Raw genomic sequence first — 14,323 nt, forward strand, 5'->3', positions numbered from 1 at the left:
TTAAAATTAGGAGTGCCTCTCTGGTGGCACAAGAGGTTAAGTCGCAGTATTACGAAACTGTCCAAAGCCACTGCCAGCACAAGTTCGATCCCCAGCCAGAGAGCCAAATGGCATAGCAGACCTCTCCTCTCTCACCTGCTGAGCAGTGTGTTTCAGTCAACCCACCTGTTCTGCCACCCATTTTGTCTCTGGTGAATCCTCTCACCCCTGCACCTCTGGCCAGTACCCCAGTTCTTATATGCATAAATAAATCTCTTTTAAAAAATAAAATTGACATGTTCGCAAGTACAGGCAACTTTGTTTGGCAAGAGTAATTTAAAAAGGTGAAGTTAGAGCCTTTGCCCTTAGGGGGCGGGGGGTGGGGAGAGAAAAGGATTTCAGGGCACACAGCAAGTGTTTTATTGTCAGGTAGTGAGTGGGTTTACATTTTCAGTGATTGTTTTCCTTGTTTCCCTGGTCACATATTAGTGAAATGGATTATGACTGGAAAAATAGTAGGGGAGAGATTTCTTCTTTTCTCACCAGAAATGAATAGAAAACCATTGGGTAACCAGTTCATTAGGAAATGACCAAATGAGTTAGCCAACAAGTATTTTGTGATGGCCTAGCCTTGTTTGCGATCTGTAATCCAGTTATATCTTCCATGGAAAAATCAGTGGAGAAAATCCTTGGGTTTAAAAGGAGAAAGCAGCACATTTAATAGGTAGAGCACAGGTTCTATCTAATATGTGCTTTTGGGCATATTTCTAAGATACTCTGTTTCTTCTGTTTCCTTTTGTGCAAAATTAGGAGACAATTAAGTGCTAATGTATGTAAATTGCCTAATGTAAAGCCTTTAATCACCTTTAAAAACTGTTTGAAAGTGATCTTTTGCACCTGCTTCCTTACTTTATTCCCACTGTTCCTCAATTATTTCAGGCTTCTTTATCTTTGATCTCTTTCTCTCTCTTTTGCTTTATAGTAATTGGCTTAAACTTTCCCTGCCTTTTTTCTCTATGCCTTACTTTTCATCTTCACACCACTGCCACAGTTACAGATCTGATTGTATCATGCTGTTGCCTGAAAACTTTTATAGTTTCTTATACTTTCCTTAGAATGGATGTCCATTAGTATTGCAAATACAGTAATATCTGGAAAACTAGATTAAAGAACAAATCGAGTTTGTGAGTTGCGTTTCATGATTTTAGTATTTTATTGACACTTTTTCCCTCATGTGTATTAACTTTTACATTGGCTGAATTAGAAAATGCTGGGTTAGTGTTCTGTAAAACAAACTTGAATTAAGCTCAAAACAATTACAGTACAGTAGACTCTAAACTCTTCTTCAGTGTTTGACATTGTGAGGAACTACACTGCAGATTATGACAAGACCTTAATCTTCAATAAAATCCACCATGAACTGAACCAGTTTTGCAGTGCCCACACACTTCAAGAGGTTTACATTGAATTGTTTGGTAAGTGTTCCATTTTAAACATTTGACTAACCAGTAGAAATCTTGTTCAGCTTGTTTGTGGATGCTGTTATGATGTTAGTGAACACTGCTATTTTAGCATTCTTCTGAATTGACAGTAAGGCAGTTGCCTTTAAAATCTTCTTTTAAGGTTAAGGTTTCATATATTTAAATTAATACACAGAAAAGCTATTTTAAGAATGATAATCATCTTCTAAAATGTGTAACATATGATTTGGTAATGATTACAAAAACTTCCTTATAAGTTCTAGGTTTTTTTTTTACTATGATAACTTACTGAAAGTTATCTTTATTGCTGTTTTAATAATTTGGAAAATTCAGACATTTGTATCATGAGGCATCCCAAAACTCACACCCATGTTCACTAGGAGGACCAGCAGGACTCAGTATATAGTCATACACAGCTGAGATGATACAAGACGATACAAAACAAAATCAGCAAAAGGAAAAGGTACACAGGTGAAGTTTGGTAAAAGCCAAGCAAGCACAAGTACCCTTCCTGGCGCAGTAGGTTAAAGCACAGTACTATTAAGCTACCTGCAGCCACTGCAGCACAAGTTCTGTCCCCAGCCGGCGAGCTGATCCACGTGGCACGGCAGACCTCTCCCGACTTGCCCGTTGCTCCCCTCAACAGTATTTTCAGTACATCTGCCTTGTCTGCTCCCCATTCTGTCTCTGGTGAATCCTTACACACCTCTGATCTGTACCTCACTTCTTGTGTGCATAAATAAATAAATCTTTAAAATACCAGCCAAGCACAGTCTTCCAAGAATCTTCTCCCAGTGGGAGTCAGAATTGCAACAATACCTGTGAAACATTTTATAGTAGGCAAACTCATTAAAGACTCTGGACCCAGAGTTTTTATTGGGTGCTGATCACGTAGACATCATTTGCCTAGCATAAAACCAGACTGTCAAAGGAAAACAGCTATTTAGCATAAATCACATTGTAAAAACATTTTAGGTACAGTTAGTCATTCCTAATCAGTTCTGGGGATAGTGGAAACCCTCTTACAATCCAATCTCCAGGTTATAACCTTTACCAAGGTCAGCAGTTATGAACTTCTTCTACACAGTTACTTTCATTTGTGATAGCAAAAACTCAAACATAGATTGGGTTGTTAGTGTTGGTTACTCACTTCTGCCTCCTAGAATTCTTAGTGAACTTTAGAGATAGTTAATCCGTTTAGAAATCAACCAGATGATTCCTGTTTAATGATTGACAACTACCAGGCTGTTGTATAAGGAAACTTATCTGACCTGATTTGTCACATTAGCAGTCATTTTAATAATGTGAATGTGCTATTGAGGTAAATAAAAAAATTATGCATTGCAAAGCCAGTGAAGAGATTGTCCTTTCTTGTTTGCTTCAAAAACATTCATGTGAGCTTTTTTTTTCTTCCCTTTTTTTAAATCCAAAATAATAGAGACTAAGGTCCATGGAAATAAAATTTTAGTTTTTGGGGGTTTGGGTAAATATTGATGATGGGATTTTCTTTTTGCGAATCAGGGCATACTAAGTAAAAGTTTTGAAGTTAGATATTAGATTTAGATTCATTGTTTATTGGTTAAAGTTAGACTTGCTACTTGTCAATCTTTCTTCCTAAATATCTTGTTAGATAATTTTTAACTTTCTTGCATACATAAAGAAAACTAAATACATATAAAGTATATATAAATATGTCTTACCCCCTAAATATAAAATATTCTCTGTAAGAGAATAGCACTGTGGAAGCATTAGGTGTAATAATGATTAGTTTTGTTCCAATGTTAATGCACTATATAAAAATTGAACATCGAGTATCATGAGAGCTGTTGTTCTTGGCTTCAAAAACAGATCAAATAGATGAAAACCTGAAGCAAGCTCTGCAGAAAGATTTAAACGTCATGGCCCCAGGCCTCACAATACAGGTAAGTCCTTTCCTAGGGAAGTTCTTTGTGGATTTTGAGAACTTTGAATTCAATAGTCCTTTCATTGAACTGTTTACTCAGCAATTATTTAATGACAGTGCTGTGGTGATTTCTAAATCTGACTTTAGTTCTCTGCAAAAATAAAATTCTCTTGGAGTTTACCACAGGTAGCATTTTCTTATAACTCTTGTAAAGGGGTACACATAAGCCGAGGCTTTTACAAAGAATTAAAGTCTATACCTTCTATGTGTGAGGCATTTTTAAGCTACTGTAATGGTTATAAATCAGTATAAGGGTAAGCCTTGTTCTCACAATGATTTAGAAAAAGGATTTTGTGTTTTGGCTTGAACAATAATTCTAGACAGTATAGCTGTTACAAAGTAGTAACAGACAGATGAAATGATTGAACAAATATTGTGGTAAAAGTTTGGTAGAGAATATCTCCAGAGAGTGTTTCAGGAGACAACTAATTGAGCTGAAATCTCAGGTGTATCTGGAATTATTTGTAGGATTTTATGTGGGGGATAGGAGTATTTTATGTGGGGAATAGAAGGTATTTCCAGTGGTTGAGAGGATGGTATGAGGAAAAAATCAGGTAGCAAGTGAGTGTGGTGGTGACAGTGATGATGGTAGTACTGGGAGATAGACTAGTGGGAAGTTATAGGCTTTGTTGTTTTGGGGGGAGGGAGGGGTAGGATCAGCTTACTTTTAAATTGGGTTGAAATCCATTAGTGTATTCTAAAATTCCATGGGCTGTAACCAGCATTTTACATAAAATGAAATTAAATAAGAAGTCAGTGTATGGCATGTAGTAAGTTTAAGTATTACTCCGTGAAACTTTTTTCTTTGACTTAAGTGTATGGGGTAGGTATTTGTATTATCAATATAAAATGCATTTTTTATTGTGGACATGTTCAGTTAAATTTGGAAGCCTGGCTCTGCATCTGAATTACTTCAAAAGTAGTAGTGTGACTTCTCTCATGTCGTCTCTCAGAGTTCATAGACTGGTTGATAGTTGTGATGAACATTACTATAGCCAAAGACAAACCTGCTTAGGTGTCATGTGTCTCAAGTTTTTTACTCCTCCTGAGAGTGTGCACTCACTGTGAGTGACTATGTGATCTCCTACAAGACTGGGACGAGGGCAAGAGTTTTCCCAGTCGTGACTGATGCTGTGCCATTATCTCTGACTGATGGCCTGAGTGTGAGCCACCAAAGTTAATGGATCATTTGAAATGTCCATCTTGGACATTGTAAAATCTTGGTTGTTCATTTAGCTGTACTTGGGGTAACTTCAAAAATAGTGAATGTGAATGTCACAGATTCCTAGATTCTACCTCTGTTGTTACTTGGAGGGGTATCTCATTCATCTTTACAGTTGCCTAGAGTCCTTGCTATATATTACATAACCATTTCCTGTTTCCTTTGCTGTCATTGAACAAAGTGTAGTGAATATTCCTCACACCTTTCTTTGTATGTATGAATTATCTTCCCACTGGCTATAAAATTGCAGTGACCAAGCTCTGCATCCTTTAAAATCCTTCCCTTGGGATAAGTTCTTAAATGTTGCATTGATGAGTCAAAGCTTTTGGGGGGTTTTTGACACATGCCAAATTGCCTTTTGGAAAATTTTAGCTTACACTCTTTCATTGACAGTATTTATGAGCTGTAGTTTTGTACACAAGTGTGGCTATACTCAATTTGCAGATGCATGCATGCTCTCTCTCTCCTTTTGGAGAAAATCAGTTCAATATTTTGTGCTGGTTATTGAGATTGAATGTCTCCTGTATTTATTGGCCATTTGTATTTCATTTGTGAAATTTTTTTTGCTAATTTTTTAGTAATCTGTTTTTATCTTTTTTAATGTTATTGTAACTCTTTTAATAAATACTTAGAAAACATTTCCTGCTAGTTCTTTCTTTGTCATTTACCTTTATTTCTTTCTCCTGACAATTAGGAAGTTTTTGATCTTCGCATAGTAGTTTCTAATATTTTTTCTTTATAGTATTTTGCTGTGATACCATGCTTTAAGAACATTTTACTATAGGAATGTAAATAAAATTAGAAATTACAAGTTTTCCTTTCTTTGTGCTATTGTAATTTTAAATCTTTAGTTCATTTGGATCTACTTTGATATCAGTTGTGAGGGAGGGGGGTTCCTATTCCCCTCCCCCCAATTTAGTAACAACAGTAATTACAGATTATTTATGCGCTTGTCATTCCTTCCCTCACCCATTTGAAATGATGTTTGTATTTTATGCTAAGGTCTAAGACTAGAGTCATTTTTGGATTTTGTTCTGTTCTACTAATCTTTCTGTTTCCCTTTCTTCTCTTACCTGTTGAGCTCTTGGTCCTTCGTGTCCAATCTGCTTCTCCTGTTTTTTTCTCCCTGTCAATAAATGGTGCCTCTCTCCACTCAGGCTAATCTAGAAGTGTAGGAGGACATCTCTGACAGTCCTTTTACCCATAACATCTCATCAGTTCCAATATCCTGATTCTGCTACCAAGTTCTGTTTAAAACTGTTTAACCTCTGTCTTCATTACCACCTCCTAAAGTCAAGCTACCATTTCTTGCCTGACTTTTGTAACAGTTTCCTGTTTTATTTCCTCACTTTCACTTTTATTCTTGCCCACATCTTTTTCTGATTAACAGCAGAAGATGTTATTTCTCCCCACATTTGATCTTTTTTAAGAATGAATAACACCTTACAGGTATATCTGAATATATATCTGTATATGTATTTACTTCTTAAGAAGTAAATAAGCTTACTTTTGGTGTTTTTCATTCTTATGCATGCTTTTACACTTTTAGTATATAGTATATATCAATCTTGTTTTGCACATTTGAAAACAACTAAGTCATATCACACAGCACATATCACTTAGCCATTTTTTAATTGATTATTTCTGATATGTAATAAACATATATATCTTGTATTAACTCATTTTAACAGACATATATTACACATATACCACAGTTTATCCATTCATCTAATGGACATGCATTCCAGGTTTATAGATTTTAAAATAATAGTGTAGTGAATTTTCTGTACATGTCTCCTTGAATATAATACCCAGAGACTACATTAGTATGTAAACATCTTCAGATAAATTTGGTTTATTCAGTGTTAGATTATTTCACTGTCACCAGCAGAAAGTAGAGCCTATTGCTTCAAACTCAGTAACATGTAGAGATTTTTCTTGTTTTCACTTTTGCCCATCAGATAGATGGCAGTCAATTGGTTACCTCAGTTTTATTTTAATATACATTTCTTTGATTACTCGTGAGATTAAGCCATTAAACTGGTTGCCATTTTTCAGAGTTTGAAAAAAATCTAAAGTTCAGTTTATTTTAACTATCTATTAAGAAGAGCTTGAAAGCATCTGCTTTCGAGTTTACAGTGTAGCAAAAATCTAAGAATGATAGAGGAAATATTTTGCTCTTCCCCTTGCTGTCTTTCTGCAGGCTGATTCTGTGACTATTTCTGGGGAGGAAAGTCAGTTTCCACCTTTAATTTGAAGAACATTTCCCTTCATGCATAAAATAAAAATGCTGTCACCATCTATTGGCTATCTAGGACTTACAGGACCCAAGACTTCCAGGTTGGGAAATAAGTGAGACAGAGAGGTTGTTAATATCCCGAAATTTCCTATCTTTATGATCTTATTAGCCCTTAACCATTCTTACTGAGAAGAATATCCAAATCCAAGCCCACCTGATTTTTAAAAGGGTCTATAGCAGACTTCTGGGTGGGAACACAGGGAGCTGAAGACCCAGGCCTTCCTTCCCCAGTGGATTTCATCTTCAACCCCCATCAAAATGAAGAGAAAGTACGAAGGATCTTTTAAATTTACCTAGATTTGCAATTCCTATCAAGTTTTCAGTGGCATTCAGTGACAAAAGAAAAGTACTAATATTGCTGACATGTATGTGAAACCATAAAAGACCTTGAATAACCAAGCAGTCTAGACAAAAAAGTATGGGGATATCATACTCCCGGACTTCAAACTATACTACAAATCTACAATAATGAAAAGTAGTATGGTATCAAAATAAAAACAGACAGAGCCATGAAACAGAATTGAGAGAGACCCCATTATGTGAACAGTTACTGTGACAGAGGAACTAAAAGACATACAATGGAGAAAGGAAAGTCTCTTTAACAATGGCATTGGAAAACAGGACAGCCACATGCAAAAGAAACAAGGCTACTGCCTTACACCACATATAAAAATAAACTCAAAATGAGTTAAAGACTTGGATATAAGACCTCAAACCATAAAATTCACAGAAAACTTTGGCAAAATATTGCATGACATTGGTTTTAAATGTCTTTGGGGACTTGACTTCAACATCAAAGGAAACAAAAGCAAAAATAAACAAATGGAATTAAATCATATTAAAAAGCTTCTGCCTAGTGAAAGAAACTTATTAAAAAGATACTCTACAGTATGCAAGGAAATAATTTGTATCATACTTTTGGTATGGGACTAATCCAAAATCTACAAAGAACTCATACAACTTAACAGAGAGAAAATAAAATATTTAATCAAAAAATGGGCAGAAAAATTAAACATATTTCTCCAAAGAAGACGTACATGTCCATCAGGATCATGAAGAAATGCTCATCATCATTTATCAGGGAAATGCAAATCAAAACCATGAAATACCATATCACACCTATGGCACTGGCCCGTATCAAAAGGCTAGAAACAGCGATCTTGACAGGGATGTGTAGAAAAAGATACACTGTTGGTGGGAATGTATACTGAGCCAGCCCCTGTGGCAAACAGTATGGAGGTTTCTCAAACTTAAAATCAGAGCAAACTATATGATCCAGCGATTTTACACCTAGGTTTCTATTCACAGAATGTAAAGGTACTAATTTGAAAGGATATATATGCTCCTCATGGTCATTACAATACCGTTTATCTTTTTTTCCATAACCAAGTTATAGAAACAACTTAAGTGCCCAATGATAGATGAGTAGTAGATAGGAAGGCGTGGCATTATACATACTACTCAGTCACTCAGTCATAAAAAAAAAAATGAAATTTTGTCAGTTATGAAAAATGAGTGGAACTGAATGGTACTATGTTTGGCAAGTAATGTCAGAAGGAGAAAGACAAATACTGGATGTGAAATAGAGGGGGAAAAAAACCAGAATGGACAGAACCAAAACAAAACAAATTGAGACTGGTCTTTCAAAGGTCTTTTCCCTAAAGGAGTTTATTGAATTTAGTGCCTCAGTGGGTAATTTTTCCCATAGCCAGGCTTTTTTGTTTTGTTTTGTTTAAGAAAAAGTGGCTTGTTTTCGGTTTTTGATGTGATAGCACAAAAAGTAGATTTTCTAGTGGGATTCTCATGTGTTCAGTAGACAGCTATGTCAGAGTTGTCTTAATAGTTTCGTTTGAGCTCTTCCATAGAATTAGTTTCAGATCTTATTTTTCAAATGTACTTTGGCTTTTTTACTTTTATTTTTTAGGCTGTGCGTGTTACAAAACCCAAAATCCCAGAAGCCATAAGAAGAAATTTTGAGTTAATGTGAGTAATCTGCATGGGATCTCAATACTTTTATTTAGGGCTATGTACATATTAGTATACCAGGTTAGAGGAAAGTTATGTGTGAGATACCATGTTCTGAGGTGAAGTTATGTCTAGTCCATATTTCTATCCTAGTCATATTGCCTATTCTTGTGTCTTAATTCCTACCTGACTCTTAGTTTTCTCTTTACATATGAACATCTCTTTACATATAAGCAGTTTCAGTGTCTAAGGATACAGTTGCTATGGAACTGTTACTGGGAGCCTTAGTAGCTATTATTTAGATGTGAATAGTCCCTGAAATTAAATATTAATAGAGGTGACAAAGACTCCTAGCTGTTAAGGTTGAATACTGTGTTGTAACAGTAAGAATTAGACACCCATCATTGGTGAAAAGTTTGGATTTCTATTATATGTGATTGTGCTTCTAAAATTACTAGATCTGGATCTTTTAATTTGCATGTAGGAAAGCCGTACCTGAGTTGACTCCTGATTGTCTTCTTTCGGGTGCCCAGGACTGACAGGGAAGAACTTACTTGGTTGCAAAAAGTTAGTTTCTAAGTGTTTTAGAGTACATCCCTTTAGGAGAATATGTATTGTGATTTATTTGTGGTATTTTCACATGTCTTAGCTACAGCATAGACCCTAGAGCAGCCTCAGTCCCTCACTTCCCTCCCCAGCCCCACTGAGTCCCTGTTATCATTGCTCCGGTAGGGCCTTCTGGGGCTCCCACTGGATCTGAGTAAAGGTCTCACTCTGTTCTGACTTGTTCAAGGTCTCAAAACTGGAATTCCTATCTTAATTTATGCTGGGAAAAGTCCAGTCTTTTCTCCACTGTGACCCAAGCCTCCCCTAGTTTCTGTTTGGCCAGCATGAAACCCAGAAGTTTAAAAACCATGTTGGAGCCATCCAGCAAGACTAGCTCCTTCTTCACGGTATTTTCTGTTAGTTGTGCCTCAAGCTTCTGCTACCCTGACATGAGTTTACTCAAATCCTTTCGTAGCTGTTGATATATCTCTGCTTCTCTCTGTAACAGCTTCTTGGTTAGTTCAGCCATAGTGGGGATGGAAGTCTCTGGGGAGCAGGAGAGGGGCATGCCTGATTGCACATTCTGAAAGGGACTAGAGCTCACCTTTTTTAATTGGTGCTCTCCCCTCAGTGTTCTGTAGTGTGGTTTAAATGGCAACATCGTCATGTTACAGGTATGAAAAAGTTGAAACAAACGTCTTTAGGAAATTTGATATGTTAAGAGGAAAAATGTGAAATTCTGAAAAAATAACTGCAGAAGTCAAGAATACAGCAAATAGACAAATGCTGGGGGGTTCGAGAAATAATATACTTCTTTATGGAGTGATACACTCTGGAGTCCATTTTGTTCCTTGTCTGTATCTTTTATTACATAGTTTTGTATTTCCTTTTTCATTGTAAAAAAGGAACACTTCTTTGAAAATCCTAAAGCATACCATGTCTTTAATGTCAATGGAAGATGAGAAAAGCATTTAAAGCTAAAACATAAGTATGAATACAGTATTTTTAAAGGTTGTAAATGTAATAGCTTCTGGTGATAAAGGTGAATACTGTGTATCTCTGCCCTCATATAACTCATAGTATTCAGAAATGTCATTTTATTTCTTTATGACTGTTGACATGAGAAAAGGAAGAAGCTTTTTCCCTGTTGGGGGTGTTTTGGAGAAACTGTTGGAATTACTTCTCAGATAATTCTGCATCTTTCCTAATTTGTTTAGACTATTGGAATTCCAAAATTAAAAGCCACCTTGGGGTTATCTAACCTCCCACCTAATAGTAATCTTTTTTTTTTTTTTAAATATGTATAATATTTCTACTAGATGATCACCCAGGCATGACTTGTACATACTTTGGGGATAGGACAGTCTCATTTCTATTACTAGAATACTCAAAATCCTTAGAAAGGTCTTCCTTATATTGAGCCAAGTTTATGACCTAATAACTGCCACCTAGTTATATCTTATTCGCAACAAACAGCGCCACTGCACAGGGTGGCCGTCTTAGGACGCTGAAATCTAGTTCTACCTGCTCGCCAAGCCATGCACCCGAGGTAGCATCTGCTCAGAGATTGCTGCCTTTTGCTCATTGGCACATTGCTGCTATGTGGGCTCACGTAGGAAACCTGCCAACAAAGAAAGCACGTGTACATTCCAGATACTTCCCAGATCAGACCTTTGCCTGGTACAGTTAGAAGAAATTGTCAGTCTAAAGTTCAAATGTGCAAAATTTGATTCCTTTCTCTGGGTGACTAAGCAAATAATTTAACCTTTCACTTCTAATTCATTACAGTCAAAGTAGGGTAAGTCATCTGTTGTTCACTGTAATGAGTCAGAAAGTTCTTTTTGAAAATGATTTTCTGAACCACTGTAGAGTGATAACTAATTGATTGTGATTATACTTTAGAGAACTATTTCTAATTTTTATAATATTTTGTTCCATAGGGAGGCTGAGAAGACAAAACTTCTTATAGCAGCACAGAAACAAAAGGTTGTCGAGAAAGAAGCTGAGACAGAGAGAAAAAAAGCTGTTATAGGTACTTGAATTTCTTTTCTCAAATGGATGTTTTTTAAGTACATATGAGTTTGTCCTGTTCTCTATCAGTCTTAAGTTGGATGCTAATGGTACTCAAGTAAGATTGCATCAGAGAGTGAAGAATTCAGAAAAAAAAGTGGATAAGGTTTTTGGGCAGAGTTCTAGTAGGGTTTTTGTGTATATACAGTAAGAATAGCAAAGTGTTTTGTCTAAAACTCAGCATCATAGTGTATATACTCACTGTTAACATGCACCAGTTTTATCTGGATAGCTAGAGAACTGCCTTCTGAAAAAATACAGCTCATTTTGAATTATAGTGACTTCTCTAACATCCCAGGATACTATGATATTAGATTGCCATCTTGGACTCTATAATGAAGCCTTAACATTTTACTATAGTTCCTTCAGATCATATTTTCTTTTAAGAAAAAATTTATATATTGTTTGAAACTTCTTTTGTGCCCTTACTGGTCTTTCACCTTTCTTCTCACATAGCTTCTGTTCTGAAGCTGATATACCTTTTCTGTCAGTACTACATAAGTATGTAACAATAATACATCATAAAAATGTTTTAAACTATAAAAATAGTACTGGCTCTGCCTTTTATTTTACAACCTGCTTTTTTTTTCTTACTAACATTGTTTGAGTCTTACTAATATGGATACATGCAGAATTAATTCATTTTTAACTGTTGTGTATTTCATTCTGAGTGAACCCCAATTCAATCTGATGTGAAGATTTTGTTAATCTCTGATTTTTCCTTGTTACAAACAGTGCATCTGAGGTATCCTTTTCCCTGTGTCCTTTGTCCAAGAGTTTTGGTGTAGGTCAATGTGCTGTCAACAGTTTTTGTCCTGATCCATAATAGGATGAGTACAAAAATTGAGAATGAATGTTTAGAAGCCCTTAAAGCATTTTAATGCAGTAATTTTGTCTTTTGAATCTAATAAAAAGTCAATTTATATTGGTATATTTGTTTTTAAATTTATACCCTAGTAATTAATTATTTTATGGTTCACAAAATATTGGTTCCTACTAGATTGAAATACAAAAAAAAAAAGAATAAAAGTACATTTCACAGGTGGTTTGAAAAGTACTCTAGAATACACATCTCTTGAGTAGATTGATGGGTAACAGAGAATACTCATATTCAAGTTTACAGCATTGCTAAATTGCTGTCCACTGTGATTTTTCTAGTTGAATTCCAGTTTCTGTGCTGCTGTATTGAATTCCTACTTTTGCAGATTCTCTTCAACCTTGAAATTATCAATAAATTTAAAAAATTGGTTGGCGGTAGACAATTTAATTCCTGATTTCTTGTAAAATTGAATATTAATTATTGATAATAAGGTTTCCCTTTTTTTGTATAATTGTTAATATCCTTAGCCAAACACTTATTTACTTTTTGGAATTGGTTTGCAGGAGTTCTTCACATGTTCTGGATAGTAATCCTTTTCCAGTTTGATGCATTGCAGAGTTTCCCAGTTTGTGTTTTACCTTGAACTTTCTGATGCGTAGTTTTATGTAATCAGAGTCATCAGTCTTTTCCTTTCGAGTTTGTGTTTTTTCCTATCTTGTTTAAGTACTGTTTCCCAACTTAAAGTAATAATTTTTTTCTAAAAATTACAAAGTTTTGCTTTTCATATTTAGGTTTGAATCCATTTAGAATTTAGTGTATGACAAGGAATACAGTTTATTTTTTCCAAATGGCAAGTCCATTCTCTAAGATTACTTAGTAAGCAGTTCATTATTTCCTCTACTTATTTTAATGCCTCATCTGTCATATAACAAGACCCATTATATGAATTGTTCTATTATTAGTATCTGTATTTTCTTTCAATTTCATATTCTTTCTCTAGTAATACCTTGTTTTTACTTGTAACTTTTACATTAAGTCTTGCTATATCTAGGAGAACAGGTTTCTTCTTAACTATTTTTCTTAACTTTTCCTAACTATTCCTAAAATAATCTTGGACAATTCTAGTCCCTTTACTCCTCCATATAAATTTTAAAACCAGTTCCTCAATTTCTGTAAAATACTGTGTTTTGGGGTTTGTGTTGGAATTGTATTTCCTTTATACATCAATTAAGAGAGAATCACAGTATTTATAAAATTGAATCTTGTAATTCTATTTCTTCATTTATGAAAAATGTCTTTCAAAAAAGTGTCATCACTTCTTGATGTTCTTGTACATTGTTTATTAGAGATTTATTCATATGTAGGTCTCCAGGATTTTTTTGCTATTGCAAATAGGCTCTTTTTTTGTGCTGTGGTAAATAGTCGCATTTTCTAACTGGTTGTTGCTTTTTATAGGTATGTGTTGAATTTTTTCCCTTTAATTTAGTTATCTTAGTGATAACTGAACACTTAGTGTTATTTCTGTTAGTCCCTCACATTTCCCGTTTGATCAGTGCTGTATCTTCAGATCAAGACAGTTCTGGTTTTTATAGAGTACCATACCTATCCTTATTTTTGCTTTATGTTGTAACTTTAGTACACAGTTGAAAGGACAGAAGTAATAGGCAATCTTGTCTTATAACTAACTTTAAATAGTCTCAATAATTCTTGCTATCCTTAGCTTTTATCAGGTCAAAACATTTCCTTCTGTTTCTTGCTTGGCCAAGAATTCTTGTAGAATTCTTCTTCTGTACCTGTTGAGATAATCATGGCTTTTCTTTTGAAAACTGTTAAGGTGGTGAATTATATTGATAGATTTTCTTTACTCAGTTATTTTGTGTTCCTTGGGATAAATTCACTTGGTCTCGATATTTGAAGTTTACCTCAGGATCTTTTTCTATATGGCTTTCTAGCAATTTCTTTGTATTTTTTTTTTTAA

General features: G+C 35.0%; 1 protein-coding gene across 2 annotated transcripts in view; it reads left to right on the forward strand.

Moving 5' to 3' along the window:
• Positions 1 to 14,323, forward strand: part of ERLIN1 (ER lipid raft associated 1) — a 33,349-nt gene that overhangs the window by 8,951 nt on the left and 10,075 nt on the right. For both annotated transcript variants that reach the window (XM_012723958.1, XM_004680542.2), the window contains exons 6-9: positions 1,329 to 1,454; positions 3,309 to 3,382; positions 8,869 to 8,927; positions 11,396 to 11,487. In XM_012723958.1, the coding sequence (XP_012579412.1) occupies positions 1,329 to 1,454; positions 3,309 to 3,382; positions 8,869 to 8,927; positions 11,396 to 11,487 (351 nt within the window). The remainder of the gene's footprint in view (positions 1 to 1,328; positions 1,455 to 3,308; positions 3,383 to 8,868; positions 8,928 to 11,395; positions 11,488 to 14,323) is intronic.

Source organism: Condylura cristata, unplaced genomic scaffold (genome assembly GCF_000260355.1).
Source record: "Condylura cristata isolate star-nosed mole 26May11 unplaced genomic scaffold, ConCri1.0 scaffold00011, whole genome shotgun sequence".
NCBI classification, from domain to species: Eukaryota; Metazoa; Chordata; class Mammalia; order Eulipotyphla; family Talpidae; genus Condylura; species Condylura cristata.